The 21,244-nt window shown below is 45.3% G+C and overlaps 1 protein-coding gene across 1 annotated transcript in view; it reads right to left on the reverse strand.

Moving 5' to 3' along the window:
* Positions 1 to 21,244, reverse strand: part of EFCAB11 (EF-hand calcium binding domain 11) — a 418,365-nt gene that overhangs the window by 197,373 nt on the left and 199,748 nt on the right. Inside the window, exon 5 of the mRNA XM_078662054.1 lies at positions 4,289 to 4,379. Within this exon, the coding sequence (XP_078518180.1) occupies positions 4,289 to 4,379 (91 nt within the window). The remainder of the gene's footprint in view (positions 1 to 4,288; positions 4,380 to 21,244) is intronic.

Consider the following 21,244-nt stretch of genomic DNA (forward strand, 5'->3'; position numbering starts at 1 on the left):
AGGCATAACACTTGACACCAATCTCAACATGCAGCAGCACATCAGCAAGGCAACCAAAGGAGCGAACTTCCAAATCAATACCCTGAGAAAACTTAAACCCTTCCTTCCTGCCAAAGACTTCCAAACTGCAGTACAATCTATAGTCATCCCGCACATAGAATACGGTAGCACCGCCCTCTGCGGGCTCCCCCTAACTACAACGGCACCCCTAAGAGCGTCCCTTAACGTCGCAGCGAGACTTGTCACAGGCTCAAAAAAACACTCGCATATCTCCCCGGACCTTAAATCACTGAACTGGCTACCTTTTAAAGCCAGAATACAACTGAAAATCGCATGCATGACACACAAGGCTGTGCACCTGAATTCACCCGCCTACCTCACTCAAAAGCTGACAATTTCGGGTGGCTCCCGAACTACTAGAAGCACAAACAATCTTTTGCTGAAACCTAGAAGATTTCGGAAGGAAAAAACTTATAAACGCTCCTTTTCAGGAATGGCACCCAGGATCTGGAACTCACTCCCTCCGGAAACAAGGCTCATCTCCTCCAACACAATCTTTAAGAAGGAAGTTAAAGCGATCCTCATGGCAAAATACACATGATCTATTATTCCGTATCACTCATGAATCTGCTCTGTAAGTCCTGCCCGACCCTGGTCTATTGTGCCACCCGTATTTTCGAATTACTTAACTGTATACGCTCACTCTTTGTATTTTGTTATAATGTTTGATGCACCTGGTTGATTATGTATATTGTTTATTGTTGACGCACCTGGTTGACTGTGCACACTTTACCCTCTCCACCTCAACGTTCCTTACTTCCCTACTACTGTCGGACCTGTGGGACTATACACCCTGCTCACACCCACCTCAACTGTGCCCACCTTTAAACTCTAAATATTCTAAACACGCTTAAGCAAGTATATGCTCCTTATTATTGCACTTTATACTATTGACGCAATTGTTTGTCTATACACTGTGTACCGACACTACCTCACCTGTGACCTACCTCATGTCCTTTGACCCACCTATGTAACTAGCACCTTGTACCTAACTACCTCATATATTACTTTGTATATACGCTTTATTACTTTGTATTTTTATCCCCATGCCCTTGTAAAGCGCTCTGATATCTGCAAAGATCTTGTTCGCGCTATATAAAACTTTCAAAATAAATATAGAAGTCTAACCATGCTTAAAAAAAGCTGGCCAATTCCATACCTCGGAAGCACATTAAAAAGGAATGGCCACTATATGGTGTCAAAGGCTTTTTCCAGGTTCAGTACCAGACATCCCAAACCGTGCCAGTTACGTGGGGCGTATCTCATTACCAGACATAATCTGCGTATATTGAGGGAGGTATTGCTCGCCGGGACATACCTATTCTGGTCTTGCAGTGTGAATAGTGCCAACCTTCCCGCTAGAACTCCAGCCTGTATTTTATAGTCTATGTTTATTAATGCCAACAGGCGATAAGATCCTAGTTGTGTGGGATCTCCGTCAGGTTTTGGAAGAGCAATCACTGTTTCTTCAGTAAGGAAGACGGACAGACGCGCACATTGTAATGCCTCGGTGTACACCTATTGTAACTGCGGGGCTCAGAGGTCTGCATATGCTTTGTAAAATTCGGATGGAAAGCCGCTTGTGCCCATCACTTGGCACTTTCCCGAAGGCTAAGGCACGCATCTCACTTCGTATCTCATCTGACGTGACTGGGGCATCTAGCTACATGCTTTGTTCCAGCGCAAGTCTGGGGAAGCCAAGGCCATCTAGGAAAGTATGTATGCCTAGTTCCGATGTCTCCAGTGTCGGCTGGTATAATTTCTTAAAGTGGAGGACCATTTCGTTATGTATTTCCTGTTGTGCGTGTTTCATCCCGCCACTGGAGGACCGGAGTGTGGTAATGGGGCTGGTCGTACCGATCTTGTTTGATCAGCCAGCCAAGAGGGGACCCTGAGAGGTCGGCCATCGAGTGCGTTCTCGCTGAGTGCGCCGTGTAATTCAGGCATCTCAAACGTTCCAGTAACGTGGTTGTGCGTTTTTCATGCGCGTCGGTCAGTGATGGTTGCATAAGGGTTCCGCCGCAGCAAGCGCCTCTAGTCTAGTGATAGTAGAGTGCACTCCACGTCTTGAAAGTCTGTCTCTACTTGTCGCTGAATGCCGCTTCCCATTCCTAGACACTGCCCCAGTAATGTCACCTTTAATGCATCCCATTCCACTAAGGCCGACATGGCCATCCCTTAATTATGTGTAAGGCTCCCGGTTTTCCGTTTTTACTGATTTTTACAGATAAATACAGACAGAAAACAATGTGTTCTCTGTCCACATTTATCTTTAAAAGTGGATAAATACAGAAAATTGTGCTTCTTTTAAGTGAATCTCCGTGATTTCTTTCATGAATTATAGGCCAGCAGCTGAGCAGATGGACAGCATGGGAAATTAAAAAACAGGATGAAATGTCTTTAAATAACGGAATATGTTAACATATATTTATGGTATAGTGCTAATATCTACCAGTGTATGTATTGTGCAATATTTGGCAACTTAAATAGCTAAAACACGGCAGACATCAAAGTATGAGTGCGCGTCTGTCAGTTAAATAGATATTGAAATGTACAGTTTTACAACTTCATTTATATGCAAACACAAAATAAATATGGATAAATACAGATAAAATGGCCAAAAATTAAATATAGATAAATACAGACGGAAATGGGAAAAAAATAAATACCATAAAACCGGGAGCCCTAATTATGTGTCAAGCAGTTATCACCAGTACAACATTGTTAAATGTGTGGCAACCAGATTACTACAAATTTATGCTAAACTCTAAAAGAATTAACTGGTGCCCTCTAGTGTTCAAAGTAGTCCCCGATGGTGTACTAAGAGACTCGCGGAAAGAGGAGTCTTCCAGCATTGGCGGTTGTAAACACCATGTGGGGACCAGGGGGTCTTGATGTCTTGATAGTTTTAAGGCAACCTTATATTCAAGTTTAAATAGTATTTTTACATGTGGGCATTTTTGCAATTAGTATTTTTACATGTGGGCATTTTTGCAATCAGTTTAACACAAATCTGTAATCTCTGAGGATCATTAGCATCTATGATATTCCAAGAACATAAAATAATGAAAGCAGGTCTTGAGTTGCGTTTTGTAGGCAACCATATCAAAATAGAGAACAAAGCTACCTAATGAAGGACGCCTCTCTTACGAATTTTCAGACAAACCATTCACTGGGTATGATCTATGTGCAGACAGTTCTCTGGACAAAAACTAGACTCACAATACTTTAGCTTTGCAGTTAGAGGATTTATTTAATATAACATGAAGTACTATTTCATAATTAATAACAAATCATACTTCTGAGAGAACAATGTTGTAACACAAGTCCTAATACCATATTTATGAAAGGATGTGCAAGATTGCGAGTCAAATAAGACATGAGTACTCCTGTTGGAGTAATTATGTAACCACATTCGGATTCAGTGGTATTCCCACAATTAAGGTTTTTGTTTACAGATTGATTCGCAACAGCTTGAGATATTCATATATAGAACAAGTTTCCCGTAATTATGTGTCAAGCAGTTATCACCAGTAGAACGTTGTTAAATGTGTGGCAACCAGATTACTACAAGTTTACGCTAAACTCTAAAAGAAGTAACTGGTGCCCTCTAGTTTCCTCCAGTTAGAACTACCAGGAGGAAATCTATGTTTGAAGTGCAAGATATGTGTCACTCTACCTAACAGCGAAATAGGTGTGACCAGCCATGATTATAGCTAGAAAGATCTCACAAAGGAACAGACTCCCTTGCCAAGGTAAACTAGATCAGAGGCCAATGAAAGTGCAATGCCTCAGTGGTAAACTACTATAGTTGTTATTCTTGCCCTTAGTATGGGATCACAGCACCTTCTGGTAGTTGGCGATAAGACTTACCAGATGGTTGATTTGGTATTGCGGTGGTGTGCAGTCAGTAGAGAGAGTATGTCATTTTTACTGAGCTGTAGGTAGTTTAGTGGGTGAGGCCTGGGGGCTGGACAAAAAAGCTGACATAGTTTCTCGGTTTGAAGAGATGCTCATTGCCCAACAAGTGTATATTTGTAATAAGTATAGGATTGTAGCTGTTGGATGCCTTTAGTATTGGAGGTAAAGTAGCAAAGTTTCCATATTTTATCAAACATTTCATAAATGTAATCAATCTATATGTATACAAATATTTATTCATCCAAAAACAGTGCAGCAGTTTTTGATATCTTTAAGTTATCTTTTGATATCTTTAATTAAAAGGTACCTGAAGGCTTCAAGTATCATTCGTTCAGAACACAGTGGCATAACATGTTTGAAGGCTTTTCTGAAGTCGTCCAGTGTTAAAAATCCTCTGCCTTAAGGGTTAAAAAGGGACACAGTAAACACAAACAAAGTTTTGTCAACAAAAATTATATCAAACAAAAAAATAATTTTTAAAGATCAAGACAAACTAATTTCTGTGTGTGATTCAGACCATCTGAGATTATGTGGCAATCCAATTTATAGGCTAGATATCATCAAATTCTTAAGTGGGAGTTACCAAGGAGCGGCAGATCACATGCATATCTAGAATGATCGTCAACTGTTGTTCAACAAATGCGCTGTCATCAATACTCAGCTATTCAAAGCAGAATAACTCCAGAGAAATAGATGTACCTCAAAGCAGTTTTAGCTTTCAGTGAATCATTTAAACAAGAACATTGGTTTCAATGTTACTCAGTCATCATTTTTAACCTTGTGTGTGAAACTGTTCTAACACCAGTTGCTGTGCTTTGAGAGATAATTGTTACTCTTCATTTCTTCTGGCACCGCGTGCCCTGATATTCCAAGGCAGTTGGTCATTCTTATAGGGGTTTCCGGGGTTTGCTAAGCAGTTTTCACAGGATCCATGCGTGGTCTTTGGATTTCGAGTTGCCGCTACAGCAGATACCCGTTAACAAGAATTTGCAAGACTAATTATATCAGTGTCACAAATAGAGAAGATGTCCCTTGTGCACCCAAAAAAGTGTCTCTTTTACATATTGAAAGGAAAGAAGTTCTTGAGTCGGGATACGAATTTGAAGGGTTACTAGTATGTATGATGGATGTATTAATGAATAAGGAGTACGTTTTTGATTATATGGTGACAATCAGGTAGAATTGGTAGATTAATGTGTGCAAAACACAGACAAGGGATTATATTTTAAAAGAAAAACAAGGCCACATGTTGAGCTTAATGATTATTTTTCATGGTAGAAGTACACTTTGGCATTTAGACCATGTTTGTAAACACATGAAGGAATGGATTTAGAAACCTTTTTAAAGCAGTAGGCAGAATACTTGAGGCCAGGTATAGAGGACAACGTTTGCCACAACATGACTTAATTAAGATCTTATAATTTTTTTTGTTTAAACTTGGTGACTTAGAAGCTAGGTCCAATCGAAATTAATATAAGAATTCCTGGGGTTCAGAAGCTAGGTCCAATCGAAATTAATATAAGAATTCCTGGGGTTCCAGAAACCAAGAATATTGAACTAATCTTGTGCACAAGAACAAGGCACACATATCTGCAGACCCAAAACTAGAAGCTGGATTCATCTAGATAAGTGTGACCTTCACAGACCTTAAAATGGGCAGGTGGATTATGCAGGCACAATGAGTGACATTGACTCAGTGGCCTTTTCTCTTTTATTTGGCAGAAAAAAAACTGACCCTTACCTCAGAGGCCTTCAATTAACAGGCCACAGTAGGTATATGTATACGTTTTCTTGGGAGTGGGGGGTTAATTGAGACACTAATGCAAGTAAATACATATGGACCCAACTTGGATGATCCACAAATCTAAAAGGAAGCCAAACATATACATGATAATCGAACCCAAGATGGCGCTATAGAGGGGTGGGGGATTTTAACACAATTCTGTATTGCAAAGTAGACAGGTCAACGGTTACACCCAGCTCCCTTTCAATAACGGCAATAAAAATGCTTAATATTGTGCAACATCAGCATGTGGTGGTTGTATGGAAACTGATAGAATGGAATATTCCTTTTACTCATCCATGCATGACACTGCATACCAAACTGACTTCTGGGTGATCTCGAAGTGATGTAAACTTCACATTTTCTGTTTATGCCCCCCCCCCCACCCCCCACTGCATTTCATATATTCATTTATTGGAGTGCACATTTCTGATTTATAAACACATAATGCATTCAATAATTATATGCACCCTTAAACCAAATAATAGTTGCTTTCTTAAAGTTTGATAGTGCATCAATTATTCATAAATATGTTCACATGTTTTACAAAGCCTTATCGAATTAAGTGAAGGTGCAACAAGATTAATATGTTAATTCTTGCATTTGACATGATTCGATGCGAGGCCTGCCCTTTTCAAAATAATTAGAAAAGTGTATTTAAATTGGTACAGACAAATGCAAATCAGAGAAGAAATCTTTTGGGAGACTCAGTTGGAGCAAACACAGCTGTAATCATACTTCGTGAAGTCCAATGCAGCATCTTGTTGCCAGGTTGGCCTTATAGGCTTGCTGGGTATGCCATAACGTCCTGAGCACAGAGAGAGATAAAGACCTTCTCAATATAGAACAAACACATACGTTGTTTAGCTAAGGTATGCGGGTGAGAGGCCACGCAAGAAATTTGAATAGGCCTTTTTGTTGCCTTACACCTAAGCTAGAAGCAAGAAGGTGGGGGCTGGAGAACAGAGACTGGTTCCATCGTTCCATGCAAGGAAATTCTTAAACACAGTTACAATCTGGCTGTTCTTTTATATTTTTGTTAATTAATAGCTTTTATTGCCACTATTTTGTTTATCTTGATAGCTATAACTATACATATTATTGGCACTAGAATAAGAAGCTGATTTTAATACAATCATAAAAGATATTCCTAGTATGTATTCTAGAGTGTGTCTACTCACGGGAAAAAAGAGATATGGTACCAACAAACAAGAAATTCTCCTGTGAGTCTCACCAGACTGATTGTTGCCCAGAAAGCACCAACCTCATGCAATGCTGAAGTGGTTTGTAGGTTACACTCCACCAGGTTTACTGTCTTTATGTTAGTAAGTTGGCATCAAGTTCTCATTTCCATCAGAGGATCTAGGACAGGGGTCTCCAACCTTTGCTATAGTGAAAGGTACATCTGATCATTGAAAACCACTGTGATATACTGCCTATGGTATTCAATAAATGTACACACATGCCAACCAACATAACAATTGCCGCAAGAGTACCCTCGTTATGCTGCAGGGAGCATACAGCCTTAATTGCACAGGAGTTGTATCACGAAAGGTTTACACCTCCGGTATCTATGGATCAATGTGTACCTTTGCTCTTGAGACACGAAAAAGAGAAATGAGAGAGAGAGAGAGAGAGAGAGAGAGAGAGAGAGAGAGAGAGAGAGAGAGAGAGAGAGAGAGAGAGAGAGAGAGAGAGACAGACAGAATGTGAGAGAAAACGGTAGAGGAAGAGAGAAGAGGTAGCGAGGGCAAGTCAGAGAAAGACCACAGTGACAGAATGAGAATAAAAAGGCAAGAGAGAGGATAAAGAAAAGAAAGAAGCAGATAAAAAAAGACCAAAAGAAAGTTGAGGAAGAATGAGGGAAAAAACACAAAGGAGACAAAAGGAAAGAAAAAAAGAAAGAGAAACTAAGAAGAAAATGAGGAAGAAAAAAGAAAGGAATAAACCAAAGGAGAGCAATAAAGAAATAAGTATAAAGATGAAGGACAACAGAAAGAGAAAAGAAAGGAAGAGAAAGAAAAGAACTAGAAAAGCATGGAAAGGAAAGGAAAAATATGATAAAGGCAAGAAACAGAAGAAAAAAGAAAATAAGAAAAACAAAGGAGGACTGAAATGAATAAAAGGACAACAGTGAAGGAAGAAGGGAGAAAAAGAAAGAAAAAAGTGCAAACAAATACAACAAGAGAAAGACAAAGAGGAGGAAAGATTGAGACGGTCATGTTAGCTGCGAGTCCTTACTAGGGTGTGCATGCGGTCGCTGTTTTCCCCAGATCTACCTAATTGAGGCATGGAGATGGTTACAGTGGGCGCGTTGTTATATGATGGCATACTTCGGCCATTTGTTGACCTATCCATGGACTATGATATTCCGGGGAACAATTTCTACTGGATGGTACCCCGACGGCGGCTATACATATGATATGGGGCTGATGGGGTGTGGAACCCAAACCTTTTCCCAGCTGTCGCTTCCTTTGTGACACCTCCAATGTCCATCACTTGGTCTCGGGCCTTTATGTGGCTTGGAGAAATGATGACCTGGAAGCCCCATTTCAGGTGGTAACTGGGCAAGCGTATCTCATGCCTTTGAAGCTTAGCACTTCCCAGACCTCCTCTGATTGCCTGACTGCCAGGTTGCCTCAAGAGACATCCTCCATATGCTGTGGGAATGTCCCCACTTGATCCATTACTGGTGTGAACTGGTTCGCCTTCTGGCCGAAGCCACTGACCACACTTTAACCCGTTCTCAACAATTTTTCCTGTTGGGCATCTACCCTCGCCCTGCCAAATACAGAGTCACCACCCGCTTCATTGGCCCTTTCCTTGGTACTAGCTAAGCATAAGATTACTAGGATTTGGAAGAATGACGATGGTCCCCAGACTGAAAGGTGGCAAGCAGACGTAATACGATGGGCAACGTGGGAGGGTTTCGCTGTGCTTCGTGAAACACACCAGGACAAGCTCCCCTTGGAACCGAAAGTGCAAATTAATGTCCCCCCTAGACACGCCCTTCCTGTTAGGCTCTCTGTACTGTGATATTTGAGCCTCCAACTTTGTTTGCACCTCCCCTGCATTATAATTGTATCTCACTGTTGGGCTCCGCTCCTACTGCACGATATTCTTTAAGAAGTGCCTACTCATATCATATCATCGTTGCCTGATAACTTTCCTTGAGGGAGGAAAATGGGGGGGTGGGGCAGGTGCCGCAGGAGGGTGGTGTTGGGTTTGAGTGTTTGATTGATCGCTTTTTATTGATTTGCTTTAATATGCTCGCTTCATATGTCATCATGTACACTACTATAACAGTGGCAAGCCTTCTTGCTCATGAGCATATGCTTTGAATTGCTATTATTGAATGTTGTTATTTTCGGTGCTTCCAGACCCATTTAGTGGTACTGAATATTACTCGAGAGCACTGATGTATATTGTATAACTAAAAGTGCTGTGTATATTTCAATTCAATAAAAATCTGTTTAAAACGAAAAACAATTTCAGAAAACGGTAGGCTACATCGTCCTGCACTGTCAGCTTTCGAGCCGTCACAGAAACAGGTACCGTGCTTTAAATAACTGCCTTATCAGGTGAGCAGCTGTATATTCTCAAGCCTGTTGAAATGTAATGTGGGATCTACCCAATGGCATCCTGCGAGCTACCAGTAGCTTGTGGTCGACCTGTTATAGACACCTGGTCCACATAATCTAATACTACGCCATATTTTGTAAGAAATAAAAAAAAAAATAGGGATCACCAGGGGGTGTGCCCTTGGGTGACATATATGTCCATCTGGCCACAGACAATACAGTGGGACAACCTGAGGGTTGCACTACCTGAATTGCGCTTGTCAGATTGGCCAGTGTTTTCACTATGGCCAGCCTGACATGCGCCGTTAAGGCTCCTGCAATCAACAGCTGAATGGCATCAGAGAAGCAGAGGCAAAGCCCTGTAGGTAAAAACGGAGCGCAGTGTTTGCCTGCTCCAGCCAATCCTAGAGCTGCTCTTATGCTGTTTAGCATTGTAAGCAGTAAGAGACCAGTGTTTGGACTGGCTTGGATGTCAGTGTCCAGCGAGAAGCTCGAGGCAGAGGGAACTTCGGAAGTACGTGCCCTGCAGAATATCGTCAAGAAAGGTAAGGTTATTTTTATATTTATTTACATTTTTAATGGCCCCAACACTCTTAAAATGTAGCAGCTGCCATTGTCTGGAGGATGCTTACATAGATGAAAGGCATTGGCCACAATAGGAAAGTTACAGTGAAAGATGCTTGAATTCAGAAAGGTGGCGGAGCAGGAATATGTATTCCAAAATAAACATGCTTCATTCAGACGCTGTGGGAGGAGGAGAGACCCAGGCGTACACTGGCACACCTCCTGCATACACAGAGAGGACAGGCAAAGTTGGGGCAATTGCTGGCTAAGGGGGCAGAAATATTTGGATACCACCCTGAAATTCAGAATGCATTTTGGAATTTTTAAACTGAGCTTTATTGTACCAAAAAGAGATGCTCGACAGGAGGTACTTGCTTTATTAGCAAGGCTACAATGGTATTATGATTAGACCTTTAGCCCAGGCCATCACGATAGCCAAAGTAATATGCCGAGCAGCGCCTTGACGCCTATGGGCAATGTTGCGCTTGATAAATCTCTTTTCAATTAAAGGCAAACAAGAGTGTACTGAGTTTATAAGAAGTTTGGTGAGGTACTGGCTATATTTGAGGAGAGAAGGGCACACCCCTTGTTCCCAGGCTAAAGCGTGATGTACTGTTCTTCCTCCGACCCTGGTGCTAATTAATATGGAATATAAAATACCAGTAAAGTTGGTTGATAGGAGGTTCCTTCCCGACATGCTGGTTTGGTGCTGCTAAAGCCATCGGGATTCTTTCCAAACTGCCTAAGGCAGACTCAAGACCTTCTGACCTTCAGAAGACTCCTCAAGACCTATTTTTTCGAACAGTAGAAGCATTCCCCCACCCCTTAGCGCCTTGAGACCCTCACGGGTATGTGGTGCGCTTTACAAATGTCTTGATTGCTTGATTGATTGATCGATCTTCAAACAATGTTCACTTGGCTTCATCACCTGCCAACTAAACTTCGGGTTGAAGTTCTTTCTCTGGATGCGAAAAGAGGTTCAAGTAGGGGGTTCTATTCATTGTCCTTTGCAGGGTAGGACTGAGCGAAGGCATCAGAGGATAGATATTGTATGCATCACCTCAGGCTAGCTAGGGAGTAAAGGGCTTGTTAATCGGGGTCCCCTCATGATCTTGGGGGCAGGGCATCCGCTATCAGGTGCTGTTGGTGTGGAAGGTCGGGTTAATGAAGGGCGGAAGTCTGCATCTTTGGATGAAGGCAGGTGCAAGGGTCAATCTCCGAACCGCACTGGAATTGATCGTATGGGGTGTATTGCTGAGTGTGAGTTAGCATGTTCAAACATGCTGTATTTTTAACCCTATACCAATTTGTTTCTCTGTCTTTTCATATTTACATGATGAGAAAAGTAAAATAAAGTTAAAAAAAGAAGATCTGAGAATCGTCAAGGATTCCATGGTGACACTGAAGGCAGAATATTGAGTAGTGCTGATGTGGGGAAGATGTCCCATCGATCCCAGCAAGATTTAGGGCCGGATTTATATCTTGTCGGACGGGTTACACCATCACAACGGTGACGTATATTGCATCCGCTGAAATATAAATACCATAGGATATAATAGAATTCAGATTTCGTCAGACAGGATATCCGTCACAATTGTGATGGAGTAACCAGTATGCCAAGATATACATACTTAGTCTATTGTAATAAACAATTTGAATTGTACATACATTTATTACGCAGATCGTCTGGACCTAATATACAGCAACCGATTCAGCAATATCTCCTGAGCTGAAAGTAAAGCTTGAAACCGGCAATAGCCCCCAGGGCCAGCTAAGACTGCCTAACAAACTAAATATGCATTACGCTGCAGCAGGTTAATGGGTAGAAAAAAAGAGAATGTGAAGTGGTGTAATGGGACGGAGAACTTCAGGTGATGAGCTGGGTAATGTGGTGCTGTTGAACGAATTTAAATGGGACAGCAATTGTTATTGATGGTACTAGTTTGTGATTTCTTGCTTTGGGGCTAGAACAATAAAATAAAAAAATAAATATTCTATGGATAAGACATTGGTAAGTTACCTGGTAACCAAGAGGTCTATGAAACACGGGTAAGTTCCATGCTAAGCATTTATTCTTACAATTTAAGACTTCAAGAACATCAGTGCTTTTCTGCTGGAGGAATGTATGACAACATTACTTCATCAATCAGGCTAGGAATGACTACTTTAATATAGTGTACATAAGTGTGTTATGTAGTTCCCTTTTTCAACTGCAAATCGTTCAAAATCAGGTTTCTAGAATTGTGACTGAGGGGATTATTTGGACTTTGAAGCATGTGGGACATCGGTGAGTGGGTATACACTTTAAATAGAGCGGAGGGGCATCTTACCATTGTTGGAGGGTGTCTGCCAAACTCTAAATATCCCGCTAACTCTTGCAGAGATGAGCGAAAAGCTTCCATCATCGGTCAGCTTTGCTGGCTTTCAGTTAAGTCCTGCTTCGTGCCGAGTATTTGGGTCTGCTCCAGGTTATATGAAAAATCTGATCAGTCCAGATCAGCCACTTGACAAGCACAGGGCAAACTGGTAGCTGTTGGAATGCACGTTGCAGAATTGTGAATAATTACTTTGCAAAATTACTTTGTTGTCCTTTTTTCTTTTCCACTTCATAAGGATTTCACTATACACTGGTGATAATAAACTGAATCATGTTCTTTTATTCGACCGTGATTGAGTGTAACGTGTTACTGTACGCTTCCTTGAGTCAGTCTAGGTTTAAGAACATTCTCATAAAAACCATATCACTCTCGGAGACTCGGGTATAATAATGTAGATACAAACTACAATATCCCTTAACACATCTTCGATTAGTAGAGAAAGCGTTCCTAGGGGTGCCTAGATTTAAATGTGTAGCAGATAGGGACAGCAGCTTTGTGACTCATGTGGCTCGTTGCTGGACAGCTTACCACTCTTGTATTTATGTATGAATGATTACATGGCCATCCGGAACACGTTAAAAAAACTATTTTATTCTGCTCCCTGCACCACAGTATTAAAGCTATTTTGCATCCTTGTATAAATCAAATTCCCTTTTGTACCCATTTTGGGCTTGGATGCTCTCACAGGTCTTTAGCGCTTGGCAAATTTGCATGAATTGGATCAACGCTGAAATTAACAGAACAAACAGGCAGCTCATTGCTTCTTGCGGTTTATTTCAAAGATTGATTGGCCCCATTTGTAGCACACATAAGATGACTTATAAATATCGTCACGGCATGACATTGTGAAAGCTTGATACTATGATGATACACTAACCGAGGTCTCGATTGCGACTAATTTTCTGGAAGTGAAGCCCATCTCTCCCCAATAGCAGTCTAGAATACTTTAAACGGGCTGAGATTTAACACAGACAAATCTAAGGTGATGGCAGTCAATTCTGCAATAAAAAGCAGACTGATAAAAGGTTAGATGCCCTGGATCGTGTTAATGCCGGATGCTGCCTCGCTGTCGGGTTTGATCAGCCTATGAACCTGGATAGTCACACCTGAACGATGGTCCCGAAAGCGCTTTCCTGCTGCAATGGGTTGTTGTCAGGTGGATCCTTCATTCTCAATGAAGGTTTAGAAAAGAAGCACTGGCATCAATTCAGGTACATAATGGCAGTGATCTAAACTGGGAAGCGTCCATAAACGATACACATTACCTGCAGGTTTTGTCGAACAAGGAGACGATTGCGCTAAAGAGCAGGAGCCTTCTGAAGCACCATCTGCTTTTTGCTGGCTCTCCAGTTACTTTAGAGTCTTGTTTAGCAGGATTTTAGCAGAACCAATTGATTTTGTGGTCATCCATTTCTTTCATATGCGATGGTCCCTCTAACAGCAATAACTGCTGTTAAATACCCTTCATGTAGTTACAGGATAATCTGCACGTGAGGGCACATAACAAGGAGGGTAAGTAACAGACGTTATTGCTCTGCAGGTAAGAGCAATAAGGCTATTAGCAACCTCCCACCCCCACTCAAAATAAAGAACGCAATGGGAGCAGGAGCTGCCTCTCGCCTGGAGCATGGGTGAGAAGTAGCGACTCCATTCTCCTCAGCACTCCTTCTGTCTCCTCCATCGAAGCAGCCATTTTAGAAGCTGCTATCCGGGCTCCTTCCTTTGCTTCCCTGAAGGAGTTGCCAAGCCCACTGCCAAAGAGAAGTAGACATTTTTAGACATGTCAGTTTACGTTTTTCTACTTTTCTGAAACTGATTGAGCTTCCTCCTCAACACAGCAAGGGGAGGTGCCCACAGTCGAGGGCAGCATTCGCCCTATGCTTCAGGTGGAGCACGGTTGGCCTTTACTCAAAGAGTGCCATGGGCGAAACTGACTTTGGTGCCCCATCCCTCCACTCACCCTCTTTAATTGTCTATGTAATGAAAATTTGGGAGGAGGAGGATTCATTCGGCAAGGTTAAGGCCACCATTAAAGGAGGAGCTTGGCGGGCATCCATGATGGCCGCGTGAGCACAGTGCTCTCCGGACCCCCGCCACTCCCGGCATGATATCCTGAACATATCCTGATTAATTACGAGGACTCTTGTAGGGGAACCTGGGCTGATCTTAATGCCGTTTTTGGATTTCGAATTGAACCAGGGGCACCGAAGTTACGTCGACGCGAACTTTCGGGGCCCGCCCCGGTGGTGCGCCCGGGTCTTGGTGAGGCTCTGTTGCTGTGTCTGAGTTGAACAACAGCGGCAGGGGGATTCGACTTGTGGGTCCCCCTCTTAACTTTCGGTTTCGATTTGCCTCGGACTACGTCTTCCGGCAGAGGTGTCTGGCCGTTGTTGGGTCCAGCGACGCGAGGTTGCTGTTGCACCTTTTACCTGCTTCGCATCCTTCCAAACCGGTTCACACCTCGATGTGCCCTCGCTGCAGATTTTTGGCTCCGGCGCCCTGTCCTCCTGCGGCCATTTTCACCAGGTCGCGTGGGTCCCTCGGGGACGCGGTCTCCATTATGACTGGCAGAGGGGACCAAGAGAGGCGGAAGACCAAGACGCCCCTGCGCGGGGGCCCGGTCCAGTCTAACATCATGGACCGGTACACACAATCGAAGGGGTCCCCTGGAGCCGCCTTGCCTGGCCCGAGTGCAGTTGGGCACCCTTTGGAGGCTTCGGCGGAGCCGTCCCTGCAGGACATCATGGGCGCCATTTCTGGCATGAGAGAAACCATTGGCCAACAGTATGAAGCTCTGGCCCACAAAATAGATACTGTGGCCATAGATGTGAACTTGATTCGGGCCGACCTATCTAAAACCAATGAGAAGGTGAAGTCATTGGATCTCAGGTCATCTAGCCTCACGGCCGACGTCTCGGAGATACAGACGGAGATTGGCAACCTCAGAAAGGTGAATGATTTCATGACTCGGCGCTTGGAGGATTTTGAAAACAGAGCACGGCGTTGCAACGTGCGTGTGGTTGGCGTTCCGGAAAATCCTGGCCCACATTCTGTTGATCTCCTGGTTGAGGACTTGATACAAAACTACCTTTCTCCATCTGGATTGAGCAAATTCTTTGCGGTGGAACGTGCCCATCGTGTTCCGGGTGGACAGGGCAAGCCGGGCGCCCCGCCGAGGCCCATTGTTGCAAAACTCTTTCATTATAGGGACCGAGACGCTATCCTGCAGGCCTCGCGAGTTAAGGGCCCGGTGGCCTTTGAGAATGCCATGGTGAACTTTTACCCGGACTTCTCACAGCTTGTGCAGAGACAACGTATGGGCTTCCGTGGAGACAAGAAGCGTCTTCGGGACTTGGGACTGCGATACGCCATGCTTTTTCCTACCAGGCTGCGAGTTGAGTACAATGAACGGACCCTTTTCTTTGATCGGCCTGATTCGGTAAATGACTGGCTGGACTCTCTGCCGGACCGGCCTAACTGGACTGAGCCCACTGAACACCCGGGTGGTGCCGAGGGTGGTGTAGAGAGCTGAACTTATGGTCTATGCCCCTGTCTCCGTGCCATGTGAATTCTCCCAGGGTTCCATACTTGAGTGCCTCTATTTTCTGTGTGTTCTCTTCTCCCTTTAGCTCTGTCGGGGTGGCGGGTGGGACGGGGCCTTTCCTCCTCCGGGGTCTTTTTGTAGAACGGGGGTTTTTGGGCGACAGGCACACTGCATGTTGGGGTGGCTTTTTAGCTTACTGCAGGGGTGCAGGGTGGGGGGTATTTTCTTGGATGTTGGGGGGTGGGTTGGTGGGGTGTTTGAGGTTCGTGTTTTGTTTTTTCAAGGCGACTATCTTGCTAATGGAATTTTCAATGTCATGCTCAGTGGGGGATGGTTCCTGCATTACTTTGTGGGATGGGGGGTAGCGGGTTGAGGTTTATTTCGTGGAATGTCAATGGTCTGGGGGATCGTATAAAAAGGGGGGTGGTGTTGCAATGCCTGCGACGTTTGTCTCCCGATATTGTTTTTCTGCAGGAGACCCATCTAGTGGGTAATACTTGTCGTGCAATGAATAGGTGGGGATATCGCCTTGTCGCGCACTCAGGGTTTACTACGGGTTCCAGGGGGGTGGGCATCCTGGTCCGGGCTTCCCTTCCCCTTGCGATAGATGATGTGATCCTTGATGATCGGGGGCGTTATGCCGTCCTCGTGGGACGATATGGGGGCCGGACCCTTTCTCTGTTCGCCGTCTACGTGCCCCCCGGCATGCAGACCTCTACCTTCTCCGATTTGGGCCGAGTGCTGTTGGGCCTCCCTGATGGCGCTCTTTTCATGGCTGGTGACTTTAACTCTGTGTTCTCCGGTCTGAGTGATCGTTACCCCCCTAGGGACACTCCTTTGGCCCAACTGTGGCTGGGTGGTTTTTAGGATACTTTTGGTTTGGTGGACTGTTGGAGACTTATGCACCCCACTCAGCTTCAATATACTTTCCATTCTGGGGCCCATGGGAGTCTGTCTAGACTGGATTACTTCCTAATGCCAGCTGCACAGTCATCGGCTGTCCGGGAGATTAGACACCTTCCCCGGGGCATCTCGGACCATTCTCCGCTCTGGCTTTGCTTTGATGTGGGGGTGGAGGTGGCGGGCCGGGTGGCTCCTATCAACCCTTGGTACCTGACCACCCCTGGGACCCGTGATCTATTGATTAAGTCCCTGGACAATTATTTTTTAGACAACGAGGGGTCCGTCTCCTCTGCGGTTTCCCTATGGGAGGCCTTTAAGACAGTGATTCGTGGGCAGGCCTTGTCTCTCATTGCTGAAACCAAAAAGGCGAGGAATCGGGAGGTGGTGGATCTTGAGATGGAAATACTTGAGATGGAGGCTGACCTGGAATCGACTGTTACTCCTGGCAAACTCCATGCCCTGGGTCTGAAACAGTTTGCCTATAAGTCTCTGGTCACAGATGCGGCTAAAATGATGTTTCGAGAGCAACAGGGTCGTTTGTATGATGTTGGGGACAAAGCGGGTAAATTGCTTGCCTGGTTGGATAAGAAGGGGAGGGCGAATCGAGTGGTGCCGGTGATTTAGACTTCGAATGGTGTGAGAGTGACGGACCCAGTTGAAATAGTGGAATGTTTTGCGGACTACTTTCGTGCGGTTTATTCCCCTGTGTCAGAACGGGATACAGGCGACTCTCGCCTCTTGCTGCGTGATATAGCTTTGCCCTGCCTCTCCGATTTGGAGCAGGTCTCTATGGAGGCCCCGTTCTCTACGGACGAAATAGCGACTGCCATTCGCTCTCTCCGTTCAGGCAAGGCTTTGGGCCCGAACGGATTGCCAATCGAGTTGTACAAACTGCGTCCTGATAAGATTGCGCCCTATCTTCGAACAATGTTTTTGGAGTCCCGTGAGCGGGGTGCTCTCCCCTATGACCAGCGCCTGGCTACGATCGTTGTAATTCCTAAAGAGGGTAAGCCCCGGGATCTTTGTTCGTCATATAGACCCATCTCCCTGTTAAATGTTGAGCCCAAGGTTCTTGCAAAGCTCTTGGCTACTCGCCTCCTGACGGTCATTAGTGACTTGATTCATCCGGACCAATCCGGCTTTATCCCGCACCGTAACACAGCTCTTAATCTGCGTCGCCTCCACGGAGCCATTGCGAGGGCGGGGCTTCTGACGGAGCCGGCCATTTTGGCTTCGTTGGACGCCTCGATGGCCTTTGATACGATAGAGTGGCCCTATCTTTGGGCAGCTCTTGAGAAGTTTGGTTTTGGCCCGGGGTTTATTGGATGGGTGAAGCTGCTATACACCGACCCCCTGGCGCAGGTTGTGGTTAACGGTCGAGTTTCTGTTCCCTTTTCCCTCGGTAGGGGGACCAGACAGGGGTGCCCCTTGTCTCCGCTACTTTTTGCTCTCGCGTTAGAGCCGCTGGCTGCGTGGCTTCGATGGGAGCCTTCTCTCAAGGGGATACGTTGGTCCCCAGATTTTGAGGACCGCGTTTCGCTTTACGCGGACGACATTCTTCTTTACCTTACTTCCCCGCGTAAATCTTTAAATGTTTTATTCGACGTTCTCACCTCGTTTGGTAAAAATTCTGGTTTGATTATCAACTGGGCTAAGTCCTGTGTATATGTTCTCTCGGGGGTTCTGCCCCCGTTGCCGAATAGATTTCCTATCCAGGTTGTTCAGTCTGGCTTTAAATATCTGGGGATTTTTATTACACTTGATTCATCGCTCCGGTTTGAACGTAATCTCCTTCCCCCGCTTCTTAGACTGAGGCTGGACGTGGCTCGCTGGCGTAAATTGCCTCTGTCTCCGCTGGGCAGAGCTGCCCTTTTCAAGATGATGTCCTTGCCGCAATTCCTTTACGCACTCCAGAATTCTTATGATGACATCCCTGCTACCTATTTTCGAGAGGTCGAGAGTCTACAAAGACAGTTGATTTGGGACGGGCGTCCACGTATCGCCCTTGCGAAGCTTACCATCCCTTGGTATGACGGGGGCATAGCACTTCCCGATATCAGGAGATATTATTGGGCCACCCAACTGTCTGCCATTAACCACTCAATGTACTCCCCGGGTCGGGATCCGGCCTTTGAAATGGATAGACTCCAACTGCCGGGAGGGGACTTTAATAGAGCGCTTTACTCCAGGTCGGCTGGGCGCCATCTTACGGGACCGACCAGGATTGCGGTTAGTGCGTGGCGAGCTGCGAATGTAAGCCTGGGATGGGAGGATCGCATGACACTGGCGACTCCGCTTTATGCATCCGAGCGTTTGGGATGTCTTTGGACGACGAAGGGTTTTGACCGCTGGGATATGATTGGAATAAGTAGAGTGGGTGACGTATGTACGAATGGAGTGGTGAAGTCCTTCGAGGCCCTTCGGAATGATTATGACTTGAGTGATAGGGAATTTTTTAGATATTTGCAGGTCCGCCATGCCCTTGCTTCTGTTCTGACTTCTGGTGCCGCCATCCCTGAGTCCTCCCCCCTAGAAGATCGTATCCTGGATGGCCACCTCCCTGATAGCACTATCTCCTTGATCTACAAGAAGCTGATTCACAATCGCGCTGACTTGCTTGTCCGACTTAGGGAGGCTTGGGTCGGCGACGGGCTGGAATTGGATGACGAGGATTGGCAGTCGGAACTATCTTCTCCGAAAGAGGTCGCCATTCCTGCCCGTCTCCGTCTGGTTCAGCTCAAGATCCTCCACCGGGTGTATGTTACTGGTCCTCGTTTGGTTGTGATGGGTTTTTCCCCGGATGGTTTATGCAAGCGTGGATGCGGGATGAGTGCTACATTTCTTCACGTTATCTGGGAGTGCCCGAGGGTGGCTGCCTACTGGACTGAGGTACTTGTGGTGATGGCTGATGTGACTGGCATTGCCCTAGAGCCTGAGGCCCGGAGATGCCTGTTGAACGTGTGGGAACCTACCGACTATTTGGTGGCCCAGACCAGATGGGCGACCCTGGGATATATGGTTGCGAAGCGGGACATAGCGCAACTCTGGGGCTCGTACAGGCCCCCCACTGCCTTTGTGTGGGAGGAAAACATGGACTGGTCTATGTTCCGCGAAAAGACGGTCTATACAGCCAGGGGCAGACCTAGGGCATGGACGAAGATCTGGAGTCAGTGGAACGCCTATCGCGGAGATATTTGTGCTCCTCCATTGGTTGAGCCCCCCGATGTTACCTTATCGCCCTAGGCTGGCGTTCCTGAAATTTCGTATACTGTCCTTTGATTTGCCTGTCCTCCCCGCTGTCCCCCCCACCCTGCTTTGTCCTACTGATTATGATCTCATATTCCTGATTAGTGGGTTTCCCCTCCTCCTTCTGGGCTGACTCCGTTTATTATGCATTCGCCTTTCTTGTTGTTTGTTGTTTCTTTTTGGTGTGTATAAAAAAGAAAAATGCCTTATCTTGTTTTATACTTTGGGCGACATTTTGTATCCGATTTGTGCCTGACCTACTGAGTGGCCGCAAGTGTTTTTCCCACATTGTGCCTTGATTTTAGCGGCCAGCCCGCGAGGTTGTAGGCCCGTCTCTGTAACCCTGATTTTGCTGCTCAATAAAAGTTTGTAAACAAAAAAAAAAAAAAAAAAAGGCCACCATTACAAAAAAAAAAAAAAATTTGCAGCGAAGTGCATCAACAGCCTTCAGAAAAAGTGTTTAAACCCTATTTTATTTGGACAAAATCGGAGGTAGACTTACAGGGAGGTCCACCGCCCCTCTGGAGGTTGGCGCGTTGGTCCAGCTTTCACATGCTAAAGGCGGGCCCTGGCTTGTCCCTCTGCGCGTCCTATTCTCCCCAGTGCCCACCCACACCCCAGAAGACAGGGAGCTGGCAGCACCGAATGATCTCTGAACTGAGCTATAAAAGAAGGTCTAGTCTATAACAGACCCTTCTAATTGACTGTCCTGCAACAACCTATCAAGATTGCAAATTGCAGTATCCAGGTGTCTGAATACTATGTAATGACATCACTACACCTCACATCCCCATATTTCATACTCATTCACACTGGTGCCTTTTGCCTCGAGGTTCTGACATGTTTTAAGACAGCCCCGATCTTAAATCTTATCCCATCAGCACTTGGAAATGTGTTTCTATCAGTGGCGGCTCACAGCAGTAATGCTGAGGGCGGGGAGGGAGGTAGGGGCAGGGCTGGGTGGGGGGTAGTGGAGTCTGACATAGAAAGGTATACGTAAATAAATAAATAAATATCTGCAGTCGTATGTTGGACTCCACTAACCCCCCCCACCCAGCCCCGCAACGCCTCCCCGCCCCACAGCCTTACTGCTGCGAGCCGCCACTGCTTTCTATAAGTACATTGACACAACTGTGTTATATGTCATTAAATCTATATGGCCCTTGTATTTGTGCTGTTGTGGAAAAGAGGCTTTGTCTGACACATTTAGGTGTAACTGAACTTCATTTCTTTCCCTGTATTTCAGGAGCCAGAACAGCACCTG

Source organism: Lissotriton helveticus, chromosome 9, assembly GCF_964261635.1.
Source record: "Lissotriton helveticus chromosome 9, aLisHel1.1, whole genome shotgun sequence".
Classification (NCBI taxonomy): Eukaryota; Metazoa; Chordata; class Amphibia; order Caudata; family Salamandridae; genus Lissotriton; species Lissotriton helveticus.